Consider the following 24712-nt stretch of genomic DNA (forward strand, 5'->3'; position numbering starts at 1 on the left):
TATGATCTTTGTTGATTACAGCAACTGTGTTCACTCAGTAGCAAACATTTATGTTGCACAAAATTCCACAGGCCCCTGAGCATTTGTTGATATCTGCCACAGCCTCACATCACAGGCGATGAACAGCTGAGCTAGCTAGCATGTACCCAGGAGGTTCGTCACATGCAGGCCAAAGCACCCCTGAACTACAAAATCTGTGTTGTGCAAGGCATTCTGGTATCAGCCGACCTGTGCCCTCCTCATTGCCGATAAATGCGACTAAAGCCTTCATGCTGTGTCAGAGCAATTGCACCTTTCCAGAGAATAAAAACTGCAACATTGCCTCCAAGGCATCTCATGGATCTCTATGTCTTGTGTGCAGAGCACACTGCTAATGGATGGTTTCAGCATACAGGAGTGGGGAACCTCGGGCCTGGCAGGGCCAAAGCTGTGCTACTCTTTGCACTTGCTTAAATAAGGTTTTAAATTTGGCTTTTACATTTTGTAGCAAATTTTAATGAAAAATCAAAATTTTCTATTTTTCACATTGCTTTCACACTTCACCAGCGATGCAATTCAGTAATTTTAAGCCAGGGGTGAGCAAGCTGTGGCCCTCCAGATGTTTTGCCCTACAACTCCTGTTTATGTTCACCACTGGCTATGCTGGCCTGGGTTGAGGGCAAATGTTGGCCGTGCAATTAGACTCGCTTTCACTGGGAACATGTATCATTTTGCTTACTGTACAGAGAGCACCAAGCCCATCTTGTTCATTTGGGGGTCCTTCTGCTCATTTGGCTGAGAGGCCTCTGGGCTTCCATCTGCCCTGATGGCACCTCTGGACAGCACTAAGTGGAAAAGAGGGCATTCTTGGCTATATTCCATGTTGGACAACAATCGACTTGCAAATTAACAACATGCAATTATTTGGTTGATCATATGCCCAGTCCTAAGGGTTGTAGATCTGCGGCGGAGCGCCTGACTTCAGATACAGGAAGTGCTGGATTCAGCTCCAGCAGGGCTGGAAAGGCCCCTTCCTGAGCCCTGGAGGACCACTGGGGTCAGACTTGCTACACAGATCAAAAGTCTGGCTCATTGTAATGCAGCTTCCAGTGTTCTGAGGACCTTCCAGATACGATCTGGAATAAACTATTAATTTATCAGGTGCCCAGGAAATTATGCCCAACTGCCTATTAAAATGGTGTTTTAAAAACATCTACAGCTGCTGCTGTTTCTGCTTCATGCATCTCACCCTGAGACGGCACGGGAGTGGCCCTTTCCTCCCACATCTAGGTGTGTTTCCTGAGGTAATCACCCCACGCGTTTGCCTACATCCAGCACGTGATGGCAGCCAGGCGCTGAGCACACGTCTTCCCAAGTTCCGATGGACTCTGCTCAGTTGTTGGGGTGTGGACGTCAAGTCAGTGAACAGCTTTTGTGAACATTGCAACAGACCTGTCTCCCCTTTGCATCTGGCATGTGCACATTTCCCCACAGCAAAACAAGCTGTGGTTAATTGGGCAACTGGCAGAAGGACACTTGTAGTGGCAAAAGTCCAGCAAAACTCATGAAACTACTTCAGCTGCAGGGTATTCTTGGAAGGACTGCAGTATTTCAATTCACTCCGTTTGTCATTCTCTCTCTCCCTCTCTCTCCCTCTCTCTCTCCCTCTCTCCACGATATGCTGTAGTCAGTGAGAAGAGCCAAGAACCGGCACCCTTCATTTTCACTCTTTCATCTGCTCATAAGGAACCTGCTTCATTTATGGGAAGAGTAACCCAGAAAAGTCTAGCAGATACATTTGGAGACATTTTTCAGCGTAAGCAAACTGACGGCCAAACCTGAATTGCCAGCAGGGAGAGAAGAGCGACTGAACAGCTAAAGCAGCTGCTGTGAGTTCCCGCCTGCCTGTGGTGCAGGTTTTTCAAGTCACACACACCTGCCTGTCACACACTCTCTCATTCATGCACACACACACTTGCGCACACACACGCTTAAAGGTGCTTTTTGAGGTAACCGCCTGCACAGGTAGCTAAGCATTTGTCCAGGACCTCCGCTACTTAAAGAAGATCCTGTGGCTTCCCAGGTAAGTGCAAGGTGGAACTCAAGGCACGGATGTGACCTGGAGCCCAGACTGAAGTGAATGGTCTTCTCAGGGATGCCCCTTCTCTGGGGGAGGCAGAAGGCAAGGTCTGTTGCTTCATGCTTCATTTGGTGCTAGTGTTGGTGCTGATGTTGCGATTGCTGGGATTATTTTGCAAAGCACTGTCTAGTATGTGTCACCCATAGAAAAGCAAGAAATTCAAACAGGGCCCTGCCCCAAGGCATTTACAAAACAGATTTTGAATCTGGGAGAAACAATACAGGGAAGGAAGAGCGGAGAGGTAAGGGCATGTTTGGGCATTTTTATAAACGTGCTGATGTGAATGTGTAACATAGCTAGTGATTAATCAAATATTTCTGTGCTGCCTTTCAATAGTTGAACTATTTGGTATCTAATAGCACTGGATTGTTGGCATGAAATAGTATCCGCATTATGACTCCTGACAGTGTATGAGAATTCAGATCTGATGCCTCAGAAGCCATCAAAGAATGCCAACAAGTCCAAAATGCTCCAATTTCAAATCTGGAGATACAGTTCTCATTTTGAATGTGAAACTGTAGCACTGAGTTTAAGTTGTTACGTATGCATTCAAAATGTGAGCACCAAGTTTGAACAATCTGCTATCTCCAGGGCTTTGTGAAAATTCATCTCAGTTCCATAGACTGCTTTGTGTATCCTGCTACCTTGATCTGCTGGAAAGGCATTCTTCCGCATGGGAAGAACGTACAGGACATTTAGATTACCATTTATGAAGACCTTCTCATTTCTTGTATGTTTGCACATCGAGCAGGGGAAAGTAGATGCATGTGCTGAATGGGGTGCTAAGCTCAAAGAAGTGTGGGTTCCCCCAGCGTGCAACTTCTTGCCAGGAGCTCCAAAATCCAAACTTGCCTTTCCAGCTGCCCATTTCCCTCAGCCCTCAGCTAAGTAGTCAAGGAGTGGCAGAAATTTCACTGGTGAGTAGCTACCATCTATCAATGAAAAGCAAATTATACCAAAAAAATCCTTTGAGTGGAGGACCTATTATAGATACAGAGGACAAGTTTGGAGCAATGCTTATGGTTTCTTGATTGCTTTGCAAATGCTGCCGCCCTGGTCCATTCCTCTGCTGTCCCTATGTTGTCTCAGCAGTGTGAGCAAGACCAGAAGGAACCCCTGTGAAATATGGAGCTATGCCGCAAAAAAGCCCATGTGGTAGTTCCTTGTGGAGGGAAGGGGTGTGTTTCCCTATAAAGGCTCCCTGTGCTTCTTTCCATAAGAACAGCGCTTGCCAACAGTTTGTTCTGTGGAGGATGGAGGGAGCAGGAAATAAACAGAGGCTAAGAATAGCAACTCGGGCAACCAGTTGCAAGCAGCCTGTTCCATGGACCATTGAAAGGCTGCACCGAACACAGCAGGGCAGTGGACTCCAGGGAAGCATGTATTATTCAAGTGTGCATTTGTTAAAACCAGGACAGAGCAGGGATGAAAAAGAGAGCCTAGCAGAAGAGCCAAATGAGAAGGCTGCCATTGTTTCTGCAAAACAACAACCTGCCATTCACATGGGCCGTATCTGTTTGATGCTCCAGCTGCTGTTCCAGAGGGAAGACACACAAAAGCTAAGAGCAAGGTACAGCTGCAGATGCAGGTTGCTGAGGCAGGTGACCAGGGTGGCCTTGTAGGGACCTCGCTATAGGTTAACTTAGGGGACCAGGCATCCAGATTCAGCACAATCAAATGCTGCTGTCTGCATGCACCAGGACTCCCTTTCAGATTTCAGCTGAGGCTGTGGGAGGTTCTCAGCACTCTTGGAGCTATTCAGGATTAAAAGACCAAAAGTGCAGGCCAATGGATTGTGACAGCATTTATGGTAGTGAATTTTTGCCAAGCCATCCTAGCAACCTTTTCAAAAGGGTCTTTTTAAGCGAAGAGAGCAGTGCCTTTGACACGTGCACCTATTACAAGCCCTTTTCATTGCTTGTAATGGAGTAATTCCCGGCAGACCTAGAAGTCTTGGTGGGGAGGAAGAATGGCTTCCTCCACCCCTGTTTGTCCTTTATTGTAATGCTACTGTGGTAGCAGGGAATTGCAGGAGTTAATCAATGGACTTGGGTGAGATGTGCAAACCTTCACCCCCTGCCAGTTCTCCCTTACAAGGCATCACAGTCAGCCACGCTTCCAAACTGGAAGGAGGCCTTTCAGTGGTGGGGGTTGAGGGTGGGCAAGCCTGAAGAAGTGGCAAGCCCTGGAGGGGTTAAGTATTTCTCCATCCCACTGGCCCATATTTCCCTGGAAGTGCTCCTTAGCTCGTGCATTCCCCCATTATCTCAGTGAGCATGGGATGACATCCCATGCTTGCCAAAATAATGTCCCCTTTGACCCTCTGTATGTAGAACCAGTAAATTGGCCAGAGACTCCAGTGTAACAACCCCATGTTTCCTAAAACAGCTTGCGTGCTTGCTCTCTCGCTCTCTCTTTCTCTCTTATTCAGTCTTTTCCTTATTCTGACTTTCTCTCTCTCTCTCTCTTTTATTGTCTTTCTTGCTGTGATGTCCACTCAAGCTCTCCCCAAACAGATCACCAGCTCTCACTTACTGTTCTTTGCTCAGAGGGCTGAAGGTGTAACCAGGGGCAGCTCAAGATTTTTTGCGATCCTACCTGTCAGTTAAATTAACACCTGTTCTGGAGCCACCTGGTCAGAAAGGTTGCTAGCATGGCCAGAAATGTACAGTTGAGGCCAGTTGTCAGAACAGCCACTTCCCTCCCCTGTTCTGAAGGGTACCAGGGGCTTTGCGAGGCAGCAGGAGAGTGCAGTCATAGCTCCAGACATAGACTGGAGATAACAAGGGAATTCAGCAGCTCTTTCAGAAGTTTCTGCAAGCCACAGACAAGTGAATTTCACTTTTCCTTTGCCTTCTGTCAGTGGAAGCAGGAGTAAGGCAGGCAAAGTAGCTTTTGCACATAGGCTTTTGAAGCTGGTTCCTGGCTGACACACCTGGTAGATCGTCTAGCCAGTACCCCAGCTGGGGACCAAATGACATCAGGGGATGTAGCCCTGTCTTCTTGACCCCCCCCCCCCCACAGCCAACAGTCATGCAGCCTCCTATGCATGGGGCAGCATATGCAGAATAGTACAGAGATACACTGGAGAAGTTTCTGCCTGTAGGTGCAAGTAGATACACTCTGCCGCAGCACCAAGCTTTACTCCCACCCAAGAGGAGCTCCTGAATTGATCTCCCAGCTGCTATGCAGGCCAGCCAACCACTCCAGAGTAAAGTCAAGCTCCCCCAGCAGCTGAGTGGCTGCTCCCAATTTGATGCCCGGATACCTCGGGATCAGTGAACATACCTGTGGGTTGCCAGCCTACTCCCCCTCTCCTGGGAGAGCAGGCTGTAGAAGTCCCTTCTTCCACAGTTTGACCTGCAGTAATTGGCAGATGATAATGTTTTGCTTCCTGCCATAAAATGTTCAGTTTTAAGATTACTGCTATAACTGCCAGAGGAAACCCGGCCGTGTTCTTTGTTTGCCCGGCTAGTAGGCAATCTTACCTTGTCTTGTAAACATTAGCATACCTACACTAGTTTTATACCCATTTCCTTATTCTGATTCCCCTCTCACCCCCCCACCCAAGTTAGAGTGTAGGAAAACTTGCCTTTGCTCAGGGACCTAACAGTTTGGATCACTATTAGAATAGGTTCCAGGGCCTAACTACTCTGTATGTTCATGTATTTATTCATTCATACATTTATTTTATTTCCTTCTACTTCTATGCTTCTCCATAACCTGAAGGTTTTCTGGGCGGGTTACAAATACTGAAAGCAGCATTTGAAAACAATCCATAAAATGAATAAAACAGATAAAACAATAAAATTAGTAAATTATTAAACCATCTCCGCCCCGAGGTTTCGGCAAGGGGCGGCATAGAAATGTTATAATAATAATAATAATAATCATCATCATCATCATCATCATCATCTCACATAATAAATAAAACCATACACAACATGACCAATACGATCAAATAAATTAACAGCCAAAATTAAATAAACAGTCAATAGCAATGTACAACTTAAATTAACCCAAAGCTTGTTTGAACAAAAAAGTTTTTACCTAGCTTCTAAAAGAAAGCAAAGTCCATGCCAGCCATTTATTCCTGGGGAGCAAAATGCCCACTCTGGAATTTGCTCCCCAGGTACAAATGTCTGTTCCTCCTTGATCTCACGGGGGTGGGGGGTGTTATTTGGAGGAAGACTTCAGAGGAGGATCTAAGTGGGTGGGTAGGAATATATGGAAAGAGGCACTCCTTCAGATACTCTGTTCCCATTTAGGGCTTTATATGTCAAAGACAACATTTGAAATGGGTGAGACTAGAACAGGGAGCCAGTGCAGCTGATGGAGGACTGGTGTAATGTATTCTCCCTGGCCAGTCCTTGTAAGCAGCTGTGCTGCCCTGTTCTGTATTAGTTGTAGTGTCTGGATCATTTTCAAAGGTAGGCTCACATAGAGCGCCTTACAGTAATCCAGGAGAGAGGTTACCAGCACATGGACCACAGTGGCAAGGCTCCACTCATCCAAGATGGAACATAGCTGAAGCTGAAGAAAGGTGCTCCTGGCCACCGAATCCACCTGAGAAACCAGGGAGAGCTTGGGGTCCTGGAGTACCCCTAAGCTATGACCCTTATCCTTTAGAGAGAGTGTAACCCTGTCTAGGATAGGTTGAAAATTTGCTAGTTGGAGTGTGGGAATACCTACCAACAGTGCCCTGTCTTGTCTGGATTCAGCTTCAGTTTATTGACCCTCATCCAGCCCATTACTGAATTTGGGCACTGGTCCAGGACAGTCACTGGACTGTCATCTAGGTCAGATGAAAAAGTGAGGTAGAGCCGGGTGTCATCAGCCTTCTGACGACACCTCAGCCCACACCTCCGGATGACCTCACCCAGTGGTTTCACACAAATGTGAAAAAGCATGGGAGTCAAAATCAAACCCTGCAGAACACACACACACACACACACGCGACAAGCTCCCAAGACCACTGAAGCATAGTTTCAGGAGAGGACGATTTGGAGCAAGGAAGCAGTGGGGGGTGCAGGGAGACTTAACCCTTTTCCAACCCACCACACCCCCTTTCCCTTCGTGGGCTGGCCCAGCTCAGTGCAGGCAAGTGTAAGAAAGAGTGAGAAGGGCAGCCCTGAGCGCTCTTAATCAAACAGGCCTCCTTTGGAAGGTAGGAACTGGGCTGCCATGAGGCCTATAGCAACGCAGCTGCCCCCCTTCCCTTGCCAAGCAGAGCTCCAGCCTGGCTTTCCCGGGAGAAGGCCCCATGGCCCTTGGTTGCCACAGCCCTCTCTGCAGACGCCGGCCAGGGAATTAAGATGCAGCGCCAGGTGAGGAAGGAGGCAGTGGGGAGCAGTATCCCAGCACAGCCATTCTCTCCTCAGACACAAGGGCTGCCAAAGGGGAGCCGAGCTGACAGCAGCATTGAAGGGCAAGTAACAAAACTGTGTTTCCTGGAAGAGAAGCTGGACGGAGATTACATTTCTGGTCAAAACGGGCAGAGCAAGTGCCAAACAACTTTTAGTGAATGGCCTTAGTGTCCTCTGGTGCTTCATCCTCAGGAGTGGCAGGTCAACCAGGGACTGTGAGCAGCTATCATTGGCTTCCCTGCAATGGCTTACAAAGTGAAATCAATCTTTTTTAAAAGAGTCTGCTGGAACAGAAAAGGAGAGGACATCTGCAGGCAGGGGAAAAACACTTTGCTCTTTTGTTTGTATTCTTCAGCATTCTGTTTGCATTTCTTTCATTATGCAAACCTTTGGTTTCATGTTTTGAAGTACCAAGGCCAAACTAGACATGACATTATTATTTTTTGTGTGTGTGTTTAACATGCAGGTTTTTAAAAATGTGAAGAGCATTACTGTGCACGTGTGCAGTGTGTGTACATAAGGGGCAGGGGATTGGTATTACAGTAGAAGTGGAGGGAAAATTTAACCCTTGCCTCTCCCACTGGAATCCTTCATTCTTGTAAAAGTGCTGGGAGATGGTGAGGAAATCCCCCATTAATGCCAATAGGGGAATTTTCTCCCAATGCAAATAGCAGCTTCAAGTTTCTTCAAAATTTTATCAGGAGAGGAAGGAGATAAATTGCCATCTCCATGCCAGTTGCAATCCAGATAATTATCAGGATTTCAGTCCTCCACATTACTATTTGCATTTTTAAAAATCTCATCAGCTCTTTGTTTTTAAAACCTTGTCTGTCTGTTGCAAAGATTTCCTTAAGCAAAAGTGCATGAAACTCCCTGGTTCCATTCTCATGAAACCACTAATACATTAGGCCGTATGCAGGCAAGCCTTTTCATCAAAATGGCCCCTCTGCAGACTCCACCATCCACAGGGCAGTCTCTTATAGCATTTTCTGAGGTGGGTGTGGGAAGGCAGGTGCAGGAAGTCCCCTTCCAGCAAGGCCCCTGGATCCAGCCCAAGGCTGATGTAAGGATAATGGGGCAGCGAACCAGGTGCTCCCTCAGCAAATGCCTGCAGTGAGTGAGCGGAAGGGCAGGAGGGGTTTTTACCTCTCCTGTACCTGCTAAGCCTCCTGAAAATGCCTCCTTCAGACTATTTTATCCCAGCCTGTTCTTCTGGTTTGGAAGTCCAAAAACCTGGTTTGGGAGATGGGATTCACAGGGGAGAATGAGCAGGCAAAGGAAGGCCTAAGCAGCTGCTCCCTGCTGCCCATTCTCTCTCTCTCTCTCTCTCTTTCTCTCTTTGCACTGCCCGTAGCAGGATGCAGGGATGGGCAGGCTTAAGCGGTCCTCCTATCAAGGCAAGGGCAGAGAAGCAAAGTGGGCAGCTAGAGGGGACCCCCTCAACCAGCCACGCATTCACAGCCTGTCTTGAAGGCCATATTTCTCCTCTCTCCCCCCCCCCCCCATTAGCAGATATTTTGCAATTTAACATCCACTTGCAGGTGAGGCTCTGTGGATGGATCCGTCTGAGTCAACTGTCAGCTACTGAAGGGGGAATCTTTGCCTTTATCCTTCCCAGAAAGTAAAACGGGGAGGTGCCTCCACTAACGAAACATGCAAAAGTGGTGTCGTTACAATGCATCGGGGACGTTGTAGATATCACTGAGATGAGGGCAGGACAGGTAAAAGCCTGCACATGGCTCTTCTTTCCTGAATCGATTTGGAAGCTGCTATTTGAGTGACTGGGAGATGTAGGAAACTGCAGTCTGAAGAAAGGCAGAGCAATGCACTGAGAGTTTACACAGAGAGATTCATTCAACTGACACTGCTGCTCAAACTGCTTAGCCATGGATACTTGGCTAGTTGCAGCACCTTCACTAGCAATCGCTGAAATGCTACCTTTTGTACGGGCTCCCCTGGAGTTGTTTTTCAGTGGCTTCAGTATTGATTGTTGCAGTGTATAAAGGCTGACACCACAATTTATTGATGAGGGCCTGTGCTGCCAGCCAAATTCAATACGCTGCCAATCTACCAGTGCATAGAAGATGCGGTTCGGCTGCCACATCCCTACAAACTGCAGGGTTAGGCTGATTTAAAGTGCAGGATGGGTGGATACGAGGAGAGACCTGAATCCTCTCAGGCAGGTCCTTCATCTCTCCAGATTACTTTTAAAAGTCCATTCCTTGTGCAGTTGGGCTCTGACCCCGGATGCAACACTTGCTGGGAGAAACCTGGCTTAAGGAAAACAGATGCAGGGAAGCCTTTTGCTCTGAAAGATCACCTAGAAATATTTTACATAAGTAGAGAAGCACACACTAACCGCTTCAGGTGGGAAAGTATTGTGCGTGGAGGGGAGAGCGCCATGTTTCACTTGACCATGCTGTACTTTAAATTTCCTACTCACGGAGAAGAATCAGCAGAGCGTGAATTGGGGCCTGCCATTCATTTCTTATCGCATCCCATGTGGCAAAATTAAGAATTCATCAGGAAGGTCACTTCAAGGAAACAACGCCAGAGCTTCTACCACAATTGCAGCACTTAGTGCTTGGTTTGTAACATATATTGGAAAGAAAGCACCTTTCAAGGGGGCAAACAGTTTCCATAATATTATTTGTGTATCACTTTCTCTGCAGAGGCTAAATATTGCCACAGAGCATCTTGTCCGGTAATGTGAAGATCTAATCAATTTTGGAGGGTTTTTGTGGCTTTGATCCTCCTGCTCTACCTTGAGAAAAATTCCTTTGCCTTTGTGTAGTGCGGTTCTGCTTCTTCTGAAATGCTCATGCAGTAGTGATGTAGCAGAATCAGCAATAATGCTTGCCTGCATTTTTCAAAACCTGTTAGGGCCTCTGGGTGAAAAGCTTCTCTGGCAATTGAAGAAAACGTCAATTGAAAGGGAGGGAAAGAGGGAGAAATTGGAAGTGTGTGTAGGAAGAGACTACTAGTAGTACAGATTTGTTTTAGCAATTCTATTTTATTTCCAAATTAAGCCAGCACAAAGTGCTTTATTTAATATTACTGAATACCTATTGAAACAGTTAAACAATACAACTCATTGCTACAATTGGTACTGAGGGCCACCGACTTGAATGGCTTTAAAAAGGGATTACACAAATTCATGGAGGAGAAGGCTACCCATGGTTACTGGTCATGATGGCCCTGCTTCTGCTCCACCTGGGGATAATTGAGGCAGGAGCCTGAAAAAGCTGGTCTTTCAGTAGATCTGACTGACACAACCTCGCATCTCTGCATGTTCTGCAGTCTGTGGAAATGGCCACTGCCTGGTGAGAGAGACTCCTAGGAAACAGGTATTGGGTATGGACCAAAGATGTACAGAGATCTCCACCTGGTTTTGTCTACATTGTATCTGAATTGCAAATAGTGACTCCTGGCTTTTGAAGAGCAGCTCAGAAATACTCAGGTCGCTTCCCAAGGTTAGGAAACCGATTGGCTTGGTCCATAGTCTTGAGACTAGGATTTGCAACAGAGAAATAGTGAAATGAGAAGAAGCAGCTTAGTTCTTCCCCTTCCCCCAGGCTCCCCATGCAGCACTACTCTAGGGGCCTTCCTGCTAGCAAACTTCTGTTCCAAACCTGAAGGAAGAGACAGCATCTAGGAAGGGGATTTGGAATGGAAATGTGGCTGGCAATGAAATGGCTGAGTATCTCATCCCACGCTGGCTCACTGCTCTGAATGTCCTCCTCCTGAAAGTATTTCATTGGCTTTGTTTTGTTTTGTCTTGTCTTCTTTGGAGGAAGACTCTTGTGCCATTAAATCATAAGAAAATGGGAAGATTCCTTAAATCTGCTCAGAATGTGCACTCGGTATTATTTGCCATGGCTAACAGCAGTTTTCCAGGCTCTCAGTCTGGGCTTTGAGGCCAAATGCATGCACAGCATGTGCTTCAATCACTGAGCTAAAGTCTCTCACATAGTAAAAGAATTGTCTTGCTGGATTCAACAGAACATTAATCTAAACATCCATCTTCAGCAGATCTACAAAGGCAGATCGCATTGGTCCACAAAGAGCAAAGGACGTTGTTGGTTACATATCAGAAAACAGTATTGTTCTGGCATACTATAAGCCAACTTGGAGAACTTTTGATCAAAAGGCAGCATATAAATCTATAAAATGAATAAACAAATAAGAGGCATCACAAACCCTTGGTTTGCAGATCATACAAGAACTCTGCAAATGTTCTCCCTGGTCTATTGAATTATTTCTTGAGTTAAACATTCCCGCTCCACAAGAGCCTTTTATAGAAATGTGGAAACAAACACACTTGGATTCTCTTTCAAATGCAAACAGACAAGCATAACATTAGCACACTGTTATCTATAAATAGGCCATCCAGATCCTGACATACTCTCGCTTTCTCATAGCGCCAGCAACCCATGCCCCTGCCTCACTCTAGCAGCAAGCGAAGAGGCAGCGTCTGACCATGCAAGGCCTGGTCTCGGGTCTCTCAGACAGATGTGATGGGCTACACGAGGGAACATAATCAGAGGAAGTAGACCGGTGGGCAGGGCGTGTAAGGATGGCCTCATGCTCTTGCCACATTTGACGGGTGTCCTGCATGCCTGCAGTGATGCACTGTGTCACCGCTGGTGAGTAGTGAGATACTGCCAGGGACTCTGGAGGCAGCCATCTGTGCCCCTGTGTTGCTGTCCCCGTGCGGAGGAGAGTGTGTCAGGGATTGTGACTACCTTGCGCTGGAGTGTGCCTAGTGGATCAGCTGCTAGCATAGTAGGACCCCTAGGTAACATCAGCAAGATATTTATGTATCTGTTGGACTGTCCTTTTAGGCATTCTCATTTCTAAAGAGTAAGAAAGCTAAACTAAACTGCCTGTCTAGTTAGTGAACGCAAATGAACTCAACCTTTCAAGCGATGTGTTAATGGTTTCAGTGAGTCATATGCAGGTAGACACTGAACAACTAGTGTACTGATCTTTTGATAACACCCAACATCTTGATTTTCCTAGTAAATTGCATCCTATTTACAGAGAGGTTGCTGTGTTTTAAAAATACTGAAGTGTAAACCTTGATTTCTTTTAAAAAAGAAAAGTTGCTGAGGGGCACAAGTCTGTCTGGATGCAGCACCCTGTGATAAGGCAGCCTTTCCCCCAATTCCTGAATTGTAAGGGCTCCCTTGCCACTCTACCAGTGCTTTTAGGCCTTTCACAGCACCCTTCCTTCCTTCCTGCAATTCTGCAGGGGTTCCAGATGTTCATAGTTGCTTAAGGGTTTTTTAGGCAATGTTGTGACCCTCCAGTTTAGCATCTGTGTCTAAAAATCACAGTTGGTTGGTAGCACAGGAAAAATGCAGTGTTCGACGTAAAAGTGGAAGAAAACATTTTTTCCCTTCTGTGTCTGTGCTGTTCTGCTATTGTCACATAGTGGAGAAGCAGGAAAGAAACTGCTGTTTGTATAACACTTGGATCTCCATGCTGTGATGAACAGAAAGTAGAAGCAGGGATTAAACAGCCTTGGGTAAAATGCTCATAATCATCCACTAGCCCCATTTATGGAATGCACTTCCCAGAGAGGTCCGCCTGGCACCGTCGTTATTTGTTTTTCGGCACCAGGCTAAGACCTCTTTATTTAAACAATATTTTAACAATGTTTAATATTATCTATAGGTTTTAACTTCCAGCCAGAATGAATCGGAGTTTTTAATTTGTGTAATTTGTATTTTTTGTATTTGTATTGGGCACTATGTTGTCTATTTATGTTTATTTATGTAAGCCGTCCCAAGGCGTTAAGCGATGGGACGGCATATAAAAACTCCAAACAAACAAACAAACAAACAAACAAACAAATATAGTAAAACTCCCACAATGTCACACTGTTTTTTCTATTATTCCATTCGTACAGCAAAAAATCCCATAAGAAAAATACAGAATTCAACACACGCATTGGCAATGCATGACGTGTTAGGGGTTCCCTTCCTCTAGTGCTAGCAGTGCATTTCTGGTTTCAAAGCCAACTAACTTGCTTGGAAAATCAAGCTAGTTAACAGCTTTGTGAACTTGACTAGATAGGGTTGTCTGATTAGATTGCTGTGAAATTGACTAGATAGAATTGGGACATTCTCAAGGGAAATTGGCTAGATTTACAGTTGATATTTTGTGGAAAGCTTATTCCTGGGCTGCAACTGCAGGCACTAAAGGCATTTTTAAAAGCTTTTACAGTTGGGCTACTTTAAAAACTGTAAATAGTCCTGGGAAACTGTGTATGGTGAGCAATGAGGCATAGGGAAAGGGGAGGATGCAACATGCTTGACATTCAGAAACAAGGGTCTTAATGGAAAAATCATACTAAGGGATACAGAAATAATCTAATAGTCAATAATCTAAGACAACTTTTAGTGCTATTGGCACTGTGAGTAGATGTCAAAGCTATGTTTTCTAATATTTTGATTAATCCAGGATAGAATTTGCTTCCCAAATTCACCCTGATTGAATTTTAATAAGTATGGTAACTAGCTACAGAATACTTGATATTTATGTTTGCATCTGGTTCCACTTAATTTCAGCATTTAATACTCAAACAGTTGAAGTAGGTCAGCATTTTATATTTGACAGGTAATGTTATTTAGTATTTGATTGCATCTGATCATTGACATGTGATGGTGGTTAGCAGATATAATATCTGATGCCTGCTAAATACCAAGAAGCCAAGAGTTGCCAGTAAGTCTGAAACACTTGAACTTTGAATTAAAAGGAAGGGAGTTTTATATTCAAAATAGAAATTTCAAATCCAGCATTCCTCATTCAAACACGGAATGGCAAAATTGGAGCATTTGTCAAAAATCTCAAGGGAGCTGTCTCTAAGGGAAGAGTCAGGTGGTAAACTTTGCACAAGAATTAACTCTAACAATGGTATGTCTTTCTAGCTCCATATTGCTGTCAGTCTTTGCAAAGAGAAGATGGCCACAGAAAAGGCTGTCAGCCCCACAGAGGAACAGCTGGAGATCCTGGAGTATAATTTCAACAAAGTGAACAAGCACCCAGACCCAGCCACCCTTTGCCTTGTTGCTGCTGAGGCCGGGCTGACCGAGGAAGAGACGCTGGTGGGTGCCTGAGTTATGGAACATGAAGGCCAGTTGCAATCCGGGAAGCTGAGCCCACTGGAAGCTCCTCTGCATTCTTCTCAGGACTGGCAGAGCTTCCGTCTAAGCTCAGCCTTCCACCTTCCGCCCAGCAGCAGACACACCTGGTGCATTTACTGTGGGCTGCTCCAGATATGCGTGTTCACCATGCTCTGGTTGCTGCAGCAAGCAGTCCTTGCACATGTTAGTGAGTCTTCATAGACCACCTGACTCCCCAGAAAGAACTTCCACAGTGCCTCACGTTCTCTCGGGGACAAAGAAGGCATGGTCCCTGCCCAAAGCCTCCGTTGCTACCAGGATCTTTCCCCCAGCCTTCTTCATTTCTGATACTGTGACTACACTGAGATTAAAGTGTATGCAGTGATGGATGATAGGAAAGGGAGGAGGAGGGAAAAGGAAGTAATTCGAGGCACCCCTGTGTAAAAATTAGACCTGCCATGTCCCCATCCTATATATTTTAACTGAAAGAGGCAGACTTGTGAATAAAACCTGTGGTTGACCCACTGGGCCCTGGAACCCTGCAGCCAGGTTTGCATGTAATATCATCACAATGTTGGGGAAAGCTGTCTAAGTGACTGAGTTGTTTGGCTAAGAGGAGAGGGGCAAACCTAACCCAAGGATGCTGAGTATAAGCTCTGGACTGGCTCAAACCTAGGCCTCGGGCTGTGCTCCTCTCTCTTGTGAAAGGTACGCTCTTCCTTTGGCTCCCATCTTTACTTCTACTTGAGCCAACAGAAGCCAAAACAGTACCAAGTTATGCTTTTCAGCCTACTGAATGAAGCTTAAGATTTCCCCAGAAAATTGTTACAGTTTAATATGCATATATGAAGTATACTTACCTTGCAATCTGCTGCATTTTTTTCTTTCACTCTGCATTTAGTCCACTGTTCTTGTGCTCCTCTTTATTTTTGCCTGAATACTCTCCCCACTTCTTCTGTTCTAAATAAGTCACTCTTTTCTGCCTAGCCTCCTGATAGTTATTGTCCAAGAACAAAAGCCTGCTGCCGCAGCGGACAATAAGCTCATAATTATTTAGGAATTTCCTCTTCTGCCTTGAACTAGCTTATTTGCAGGAAATCACAGCTTGTGGGTGTCATTGGCAGAGGAGGGGGGCTACATTATGGAGCCCTAGTTCCACCCCCAGTTGCAAGACTTTTTCTTAATGTAGTGGGACAATCATCTCAGTTTCTCCCAACTTATCTTGCTGCATTCCCTTTTTCTCTAGAAATGGTTCAAGAAGCGCCTGGCAGAGTGGAGGAAATCAGAAGGGCTCCCTTCAGAGTGTGGTTCTGTCAGAGACTGACTTGAATTTTCCTTCTGGAGATGGCCCTGGAAAACCAGTGATAACTTTGGCTGTGGAGCATCAAGTTGCTGCCGAACTTGTTTTTTTCTTGTTGTTTAACCTGCTGCCTTATTTAAAATGTACATAACCTGATGGAGAAAATAACTGTATAAAATCATATATGCCAGTTAGTGTACAAAAAAGTAAAATGTAAATCCAACTGACTGTTGCTACTTCTGTAGTGGCATAGAGTGGTGGATGTGGTTTGCAGTAATAACTTTCCCCCTTAATTCCTGGCTAAATTAATATGAATGGGCAGGCTGTATGTATGTATGTATGTATGTATATATTCAGTGCCAGAGCATAGATAGAATCTAGAAAAACAAGTGTGTCAATCAGCAATGGAGAAGAGCTTGACTAAAATAAGGGCATGATCCAGTTCTGCTTGCACGTGTAGAGGCCATGGGACATGCAACAGGTATGTCTCCAGGAGTTGAGGTGCATCTCCTCTGAATGCCCATTCAGTCCCTGTGCAGAAAAAGCACGCTTTGCCATTGCTGCAGGCCAGGAGCACCAAAGCACTGTAGCAGGGAACTAAGCAGCCAAGGTGGGCTGCCCGCAGCTGGACCGTGCAAAGACACAACTAACCAGAACACGCTGGTATGCGCAACAGATACTGTATGTAGGACATGCCAGTGCATCTAACTTTTTCTCCCATCCAGCCTGGAGCTTTCTGATCCTAATTCAGAAACACCATACTTTGAAGAAGGCTATGCACTCACCTTAGAGGACACCTTCTTCTTGGCTGGTCTGGTTCAAAGAACTTAGCATGCCGGCATGCCACTCAGTCCCTTTGTAAGGTTTGGATGAAGTCTATAGTTCATGAAAATCTGTGGATGTTTATACAGTGGCTACATTTCTGATGTTTCCCCAAAAGAGGTTCCACTAAATAAGAAGGAACATTTCCCCCAAAATATGCCAATAAAATCCAACTTTTTACTCAACCTGGATATGCCTGCTTTTGCTTAACATAGTGTCTGTCTGTGTGTATAATTATATAGGTAGTCTCCAATAGATTATGCTCATGAGCAGGCTGGAGCAGGAGCCACAAATGCAATTTGAAGCGCTGCTGTTGACCATAAAACGTTGTGGATTCCAAAACAGTGAAACAGTTCTACTAAGGCCTTTAAGTTAAAATATAGCAGCATTTTCAATTCCCCACTTCTGCCTTCAGACCCTCCCACCCCGGGAATATGCCCCCTACCCATTCACTCTGAACTTTTCCAAAACCAAATTCAGCCCTTGGGCTGAAAGAGATTCAGTGGCCCTAATGTAGACAACATCTTGCTAGATAACTTAGTGACTTGGTTTTGTGTGTGTCCTGTAACAGGCAAGTTACAGAGAAATAAAGGAAATTTCACAAATGGGGATTTCTAGGAGGAACTGACACACTTCATCACAATTAGTCAAATTTAACAGACATTATGAAAGCTGTGTTGATCATTGATGGGGAAATAGCACTTTCTCCTCAAAGCCTGAGTTATGGTCATAAGAGAACCAAACGTGTCTGTGGGAGTAACAAGTCTCACTGGATGAGAGGATGAATTGATTTACATCAAGGCAATGGGGATCCCTCCTTAACTCCAGCATTCTCTGTTGTCAACTGTTAACAAAGTTGTGAGTGAAGATCATCACTCTAGGCAATTTATATGTTAAATTTATATGTTAAATAAAATTTAACATTTAAATAAAATATGTTAAAATTTATATGTTAAATAACTAAATATAAATATAAGAAAATATGTTAAGGCTAGCTGAAAACTGCCAACTTGGAAAGTTGTTGGGTGAAAATGTTTTCCTATTGGCTGATACAATTATGACATCATAGTTTAGCTACCCCAGTCATTGCAGATTAATCTGTAAATTTAAATTCTGTCACCGCTTCGCACTTTTTTTGATAGCTCTACTATCACCTGACGGACCCCAAATCCTGTCAGACTCTTACAGTGGGTGAGTGGAAGTCTTTTAGATAGGAGGAAGTTGGAATCTCTATTTCTTCAGCTACCGTGATTCAACTGGATTTGCTACCCCTGTCCTGATAAATCTGCTGCTATTGCAAACCACCCAAATATTGCCATGACACAAAAGGGCTTCTGGGAATGAGATGTTTGTGTCCCTATTTGAGTGGGGAATGATGGGAATCCTTTGTCCATTCCCGACATCTAGGAGTCCCTTGGTGTTTGGACTGTTGGAGAGCAGAATCAGAGAAGAGCCCAGAGGTGTGAGGAGGCTGTTGGATCAGAGTGAAAGAAGTGTCCATGGACAGTGTGTTATCTTCCTTGTTAGAAAGGAAAACCCTTTCTAGGAGAACAGAGAGATGAGGAGGAGATGAGAACAGAGAGGGGTTACCAATGAATTGTGGGCAGAAGGAGGTGGTCAGAGGACTGAAGGTCCTTGCACTTAATCCCAGCGAGGATGGGCTCTTTCTGGGTATGCAAAAGAAGTGATGGCTTTGGACAGTGCCTGGAGTTAGGTAGAGGATTAATTTTCTCCATCCCACATCCCATAAGGTAGATGCCATCTGCTCTAGAATCCCTGCTGTTTAGAAGAAGTGTAAGGGGAGAGTCTTCTCCTGCGGGGAAGAAGAGGCACTCCACAAATACTTAGGCACTGTTCTTAAATTATTAGGGCATACATTCCAGCAGGTGCTGCTGCATATGGCTGCATGCATTTGCAAATGGCACAAACGTATCAGTGCTCACATGTGGCATGCATGCGTTTTTGTGGGGGGTCATCTCTCGATTAGGTTTACTTGTCCCATGTGTTACATGAAAACATGCGCAGCACACACAGGAGTATGCCAGAGGCCAAGACCCAAATGCATGCATGAGCATACCACAAAGTACCCCCCCCGCATGTACACATGCTGCAGAAGCATGTGACTCTTACAAGCATGTTACACACGTGCCACAGATACACAGAAGCACATGCCACATACCGCACGAGCCTGCTACAGACATGAACATGTAAGACACGCATACGAACCTGTCACATATGCATTCAAAACACAAAAGCATGATGCACATAAGCAGGACACCTTTAAGTGTTATATATGTGCACAAATTGCATACAGATGTGTCATAAGCATGGGACACACACATATACAAATAAGTGCATCATATATGTGTGCCACACCCACAAGCATGCCACACACACATTTGCCTTATGTTTTATTCCCTTTTAAAGCAATATTATTTCTATACTACTTCTATTTCTATACTATTTCTATACTTCTAAGGACACGAATCCTCCCAAGGCATTTTACAAGTCAAGTAACATGAAAAATGCAGAGCACAATCAACCCTGTTAAATAATAGCTCACCAGGTTCCTTCAGGCAGGGCAGCTGGTGGCATTATGCCCATCTACCTTCTTATCTTTTCTCAAATCCTTCCCACAGGGCTGTGTGGGTTGGGATATCCTGGAATGGATTTGATCATGGGGAAGCTGCCACAGAAATTAGAGCAACGGGAAGCCCCATTGCAGGAAGGAAGTCTGCTCACATGACATCAGATGTAAACTCTTCTCCAGGTTTAGCTTATGTGGTTAAACACTGAAGTTGTGGGATTTTCTAGTTGCAGAGGGTTACTGGGCACTGCCATTGGCACGGTGAGGTAACAGGATTCTAGCGCAACGTTCTGGTGTCATGGGTGCGGACACGATCAGGATAAGCTCCAAGGCTTGGCAACAAAGTACAATGAAACATATGCCAACTGCAAAGTGACCAAAGGAAGAAATGGGCATGATATGCAAGCCCCAGTCCATGGGTTACCTCTGGGCTGCTGCCCAAATGCAGGCCACCAGCCTAGAGGGCAGGGCTCTTCCCAGACCACACCTCCGATGGCAGCAGAACCACGCCATGCCATGCTTGGCTTCCCAAGTTCCCTCTTCTCCCGGCCTCCTACTGAAGTCTCTCTCTTGCTCTCCAACGCTCCCCTCCCAGTTCTGCCTGCCACAGCGAGAATGAATGAGATCTGGCAGGCTAGCAGGCACATAGGGCAACTTGGAAAGATGACCATGGAACACGGCAGCTACATCTACCTTGGGCATTAGTTTCCTGGTCACCTGTATGTGCCTCCTAGCCAGCCTACATCTATTCAGTTGTGTGGGAATGTGTCAGACTAGAGATGGAGGACTGCATACTTGCTAGGTATATTCAGTGGGTAGGTTCACATGTCATGCTAATCTACTCTGACAATAAGCCATGGATGTTTGTGAACATCCCAGCAGATGCCTGATAAATGACCAGGTTCATGGTCAATTGTCCCCAGGGAACTTTGCAACTAAAACCACCTTTTTCCCTTTTTTGGTTGCAATTGTGAGTCCTTTTTCAGGTACTTTTCCACCTCCTCACCATTTTTTGGAGACTGCAAACAGTGATCTCCAAGCCCCAGCAGCATATTAGAGGGGTTGTCACCTCTTTTAAAAAATTGCATGAATTATTTTTACATAGCTGGTTACCCATGATAGGTTGCCATGTCATATGTCATGTTACCGGGTCAGTTGTGACTATCTGGGCCTGCCCTGCTTTTGTGTCAGCCCACCCACATTTTGTCTCATCCACTTTTGGCTTTGGCCATCTGCAAAGTTGGAATGCAGACCTTCAACAGCGTCTGATGGAGATAATGCAGCCCTTGACAGGAAAGTTTCTCCTCTTTTGTCCTATAGAAAAAAAATAGGACACGCTCAAGCATTGATGCAAGATGCACTTGGTGACACAGACCTACATAACGGGCATTGCAGCTATCAGGTTTTAGGTTCTGAAAACATGGGAGTTAATGGTATTACATTTTGCCCTGTGAGACAGCAGACATCTGAAAAAGGTCATTAGCAAATATTAATAGATACTCCTTCTACAGATATCAGTAAGGTATATGATCTATATCAGCAATTGACCATTGACTGACCCTTAGTATAAATTTGTACTAGCCCTTGCTGTAGAACTAACTTCTTTCTCTCTTTCTTACTAGGGTAAGAAGAACTCTAATTTTACTTTACATTTTACTTCTTACCACAGCTTTTTTTTCTACCATGTGAAGAATCTTGGGGCAGATACCCTCAATTTCCTTGCCTAATTGATTACAATCTACATGTAATGAGCACCAGAAAGCTACTGCATCTCTCAAAGAAGGTTTGGATGCTTTGTGGCATACTTTTGTTTTGAAAGTTTAAATATGATTTTTCTCTTACATACTGGATAAAAGTGAGTTTCTGAAAGAGTCTTTTTCTTGGGAAAAACCTGTATGAAAAATAAAATTATATCAATGTTCCGTGATCTAGGAAAAGAGATTAATTGGACGGTAGTAATGTGACTTGCCAAAAAGAGACCCAGCCACATCAGCACAGCAGTCCATGTAGTTTTCTGGAACCCTGTCCTAAAATCAGTTACAAAAGTATTCCAACACCACCTTGTTTGGCTGAATGCCTCTCAGTTCTATGGTAGAATCATAGAGTTGCAAAGTACCATAGAGGTTATCTAGTTAAACCACCTATTCACTGCACGATCTGCAGTGCAGGATGCAACTGCAGATTCCTACAGATGGTCAGAGCTTCTGTTGTAATACATCCAGTGAACAAAACCCCATCATTTCACTGGGTGAGAGTGAAAGGGAGCAAGCAATCTCAGCAGTGATAGCAGGGAGATCATTCGGAAGATGTTAGAGCCTTCACTCCAGGGAGGTACCTGTGGCATTGAGAGTCTCTCCTTGGTAGACTTGACTTTGTTCACCTTGCCTCCTGCTCAATGCATCAAATGTGATCATGACAACCCACGAACAACACCAGCAAAAGGGAAATCCTGCATTTTCCCTTTTGCTGGTGATGATGTTCCAGTGACATATGAATTTACAGTAGTAAATTTTGACACAGGACTTCTGAACTTAATGCTACTTTTACCTTCCGTGCCTGTGGTAAATAACACCACTCTTACTTCCGGAACCCTTGCTCATCTATCCAAGCCCCAAGCTTCTCAACTGTGAATATAGGCTTCCAGCCTGGGAAAGAATCACAATGGCCTTTCCCAACTTGGGGCTTTTACTGTAGCATAATTCCGTAACTGAGTTATGAAATTCAATCCCATAATTCTCAGCCAACATGGCCAATGGGTGTGGCAATACTTTGCATCTCAAGGTCACCAAATTAAGAAGGGTTTAAAAACTCTACTTACTATAGTTTAAATGTTGATTCTGACGTAAAGTTATGGGTGTTGTTCTTATGGTGTTCGATTGCTGTATATTATATTTATTACTGTTTTATTGTTACTATTGCTTCATTTCTATTGGATTCTTCAAATTACTTTAAAAATTGTGGGAACTTCTTGAAAACCATGTAAGAAATAAGTATTTCCATTCAAAGAAAAAAAATAACTCTATCCTGAAAAGAAGCTTAAAATAATTTTACTTAAAAATATTTCTTAAAATGGCAGGATTTTATCGATTTAACACGAAAAATAATTATGTATTGTTTAATGGTTATTTCAGTTTAGTACAAACCTACTTCCAGATGTTTCTGCACACTTGTGGAGGATAGTGTAGAAAAAAGCAGAGACGGCAATTAGAGTTCTTTTCCTAATTTATTAAAAATTAGGTGCCGGGGGATTTAGATGCACCTAGTGAATTAGATCAGTGGTTAATTGGCTGTGCAAGCTCCTTGAGTCTTTCAGAACAAATTGCCTTCTTAGCAGACTCCTTTACAGTAAAGGCTTCTGGGTTAAACTGGACCATGTTGGTTGGGGCCCTGCAAGTACAAAGGGAAGAAAACATCTGTCAATTTTTTTCCCAAGTGGTTCAGCAATCCTAACTTGAACAGAGGAATCCTAAACTAAATTTATACCTGCTGGGTGAGGATATGATTGCTCCTAAGTTCCGTTGTGCCTGTGAGGTCAGTGTCATGCAGCCAAGCAGCACAACCCTATACCAGTGGGACCTCACAACTACAAGGAGAAAATCTGGGCAGAATCAGGGTAATACATCTGGGGAGGAATAGGACTGATCATGTTCTCATATTTGTATCACTAGCAGCACCATAATTATGCCTGCAAAAGAGAGGAAAAGGTTTACTGGAGAGAACTGACAGTGGCACCTTCACGCACAGGATCACATTGCATGCCAGTTTCTACAAGGGGTGATTCAGAGCCATCACAGCAACTTTTCAATGAATTTTTCAGACTGGGGCTGGGCTCTTGTGATCCAACACTGTAGTAATACTTACATTATGCTTATACTGTTAACTGGATTGTATGACTGTACAGCAATGGAAAAGAAACTGCTGGAAGAATGGTTTCCCCCTCTCCCCTGAAGCAGCTCTGAAAGATTCCTGGCTAACTTCAGGGGAAAAGGAACACAGGGAAGTCCACCCATACAGTGGTGGATTTAAGCCAATGTTAGAATTAGCTGAACTTTGTATTTCCAGGCTTTGTAGCAAAATGTATACTTTTATTTTCATTAATCAAGCTTGATGTCATGAGGTCTGTCTATCTGCTGAAAAGCTGTCTTGCTGTATAACATGTAGGATGTATCACTCTCTCATTCTCAGGTCATATTGAATTTGTATTTCCACACTAAATAGCTAGCTGCAGTTTTCTAAACAGGTGATCCAGCACAAAAAAAAATGTCTACTCAGAAGTAACCTCTAAAGGACTGAAGCCAAAATCAGCTTTGTTCCCACCAAACTCATATAAACCCCATTGATTTTACATTCAATCATTTAGCCTGAATACAACCAAGAATACTTTTACATATAACAATCAAAACCAGAGTCACAAAAAATCTTCCACTATTGTAAGCATCAAACTTCTATTGCTTCTAAGAGTGTGACCTAATACTGTGAAACTTGGCACCCACAATCTATTTGATTTTAGTTTGTTTTTATTTTATGGTCACAGACCAGGAAGATTTGAAAAACAGGTAAAATAGCAGTAGAAAAATTAAAACACAGTTAAAACAAGTACAATTACAGTCCTTAAAAATTTGACAACGTTTCTGGTGACTAAGAAGATACATCACTTAAACGCATAGATACCAGAGTGGAAGAATTATTCTCATTAAAATATTTTATTAATGGACTAATCAATTTCTCTCTGCATTCCCCATAAAAGCAACAATGTAAGAGATCATGTTTCTACTGCTCCAGCACCCAGAAGCATACCCAGTCATTGTCTGGGGTCTTATTAAATCATCCTTTAATAGTGCTGAGATCTATTTGATGTGCAAGTGTCAAACCCATCCAGTACAACTTGTCGCAGCCTCAGCACGTTAATAAGTGCTGAACACAGATACATTTTTCTGTTACTTCTACTCAGCATACCATATATTTCTTTCAAATCTTGCTCAGTTCTCATATATCTGGATTAGGACCCCCATGCCTCCAATTTACATGGTTAAAAAGGCTTCTAGCTGTAATGTCAACTGAAGACATAGGGTGAAGGGTTACACCGTCCTACCCACTCTACTGATCCATGTGAGGTCCCACAAGCTTACTTTTGAAAGAAAAACATGGAGGGCTACCTAGCTACATCTTAAAGTAACACACATTCCCTGAAAGAATGTGGGAGAGGGATGGATGGAAGGAATGCACAGGCAAGGGAGCAGAACAATCAGGGCCTCATGCCACCATTCTGAAAAGGGAACCGGAGCACCTTGCTCTTTCTTTACATGTGGTGGGAAAAGAACATGCAAGGATCAAGTCTCACACTAGATATATAGACATGTTATGCTGAAGGTGCATTCCTATTCTTTG

At 44.2% G+C, this 24712-nt stretch overlaps 2 protein-coding genes across 7 annotated transcripts in view; one reads left to right on the forward strand and one right to left on the reverse strand.

The window, feature by feature from the left end:
• The first annotated feature begins 1489 nt into the window (after nt 1–1489).
• On the forward strand, nt 1490–16922 carry HOPX (HOP homeobox). Of its 3 annotated transcripts, none has more exons than XM_044418891.1 (3): nt 1490–1868; nt 14421–14597; nt 15862–16922. In XM_044418891.1, exons 2-3 carry the CDS (start codon nt 14454–14456, stop codon nt 15937–15939), a joined length of 222 nt encoding a protein of 73 aa, XP_044274826.1. In that variant the 5' UTR covers nt 1490–1868; nt 14421–14453; the 3' UTR covers nt 15940–16922. The 3 variants fall into 3 exon arrangements, with proteins under 3 accessions (XP_044274826.1, XP_044274825.1, XP_044274827.1); XM_044418890.1 differs by having other exon boundaries at nt 1514–2062; XM_044418892.1 differs by lacking the exon at nt 1490–1868 and adding an exon at nt 9037–12131.
• A 5606-nt stretch (nt 16923–22528) lies between these two features.
• The window catches only part of ARL9 (ADP ribosylation factor like GTPase 9), a 75962-nt gene continuing 73778 nt past the window's right edge, over nt 22529–24712 (reverse strand). For 2 of the 4 annotated variants that reach the window (XM_044418882.1, XM_044418880.1), the window contains one exon: nt 22529–22711. In XM_044418882.1, the coding sequence (XP_044274817.1) occupies nt 22597–22711 (115 nt within the window). In that variant the 3' untranslated portion in view covers nt 22529–22596. Of the gene's footprint in view, nt 23010–24712 lie in introns of all 4 variants that reach the window. The other 2 variants (XR_006413614.1, XM_044418881.1) reach the window with 2 other exon arrangements.

The sequence above is a fragment of the Varanus komodoensis genome, unplaced genomic scaffold, assembly GCF_004798865.1.
Source record: "Varanus komodoensis strain SLA01 unplaced genomic scaffold, ASM479886v1 scaffold94, whole genome shotgun sequence".
In the NCBI taxonomy this organism is placed as follows: Eukaryota; Metazoa; Chordata; class Lepidosauria; order Squamata; family Varanidae; genus Varanus; species Varanus komodoensis.

Excerpts from the sequence above, each read along its gene's own strand:
- HOPX (XM_044418891.1), top strand. The coding sequence starts at position 14,454 with ATGGCCACAGAAAAGGCTGTCAGCCCCACAGAGGAACAGCTGGAGATC. Across the intron at positions 14,598-15,861 it reads TGACCGAGGAAGAGACGCTG|AAATGGTTCAAGAAGCGCCT; the intron begins GTGGGTGCCTGA and ends CTTTTTCTCTAG.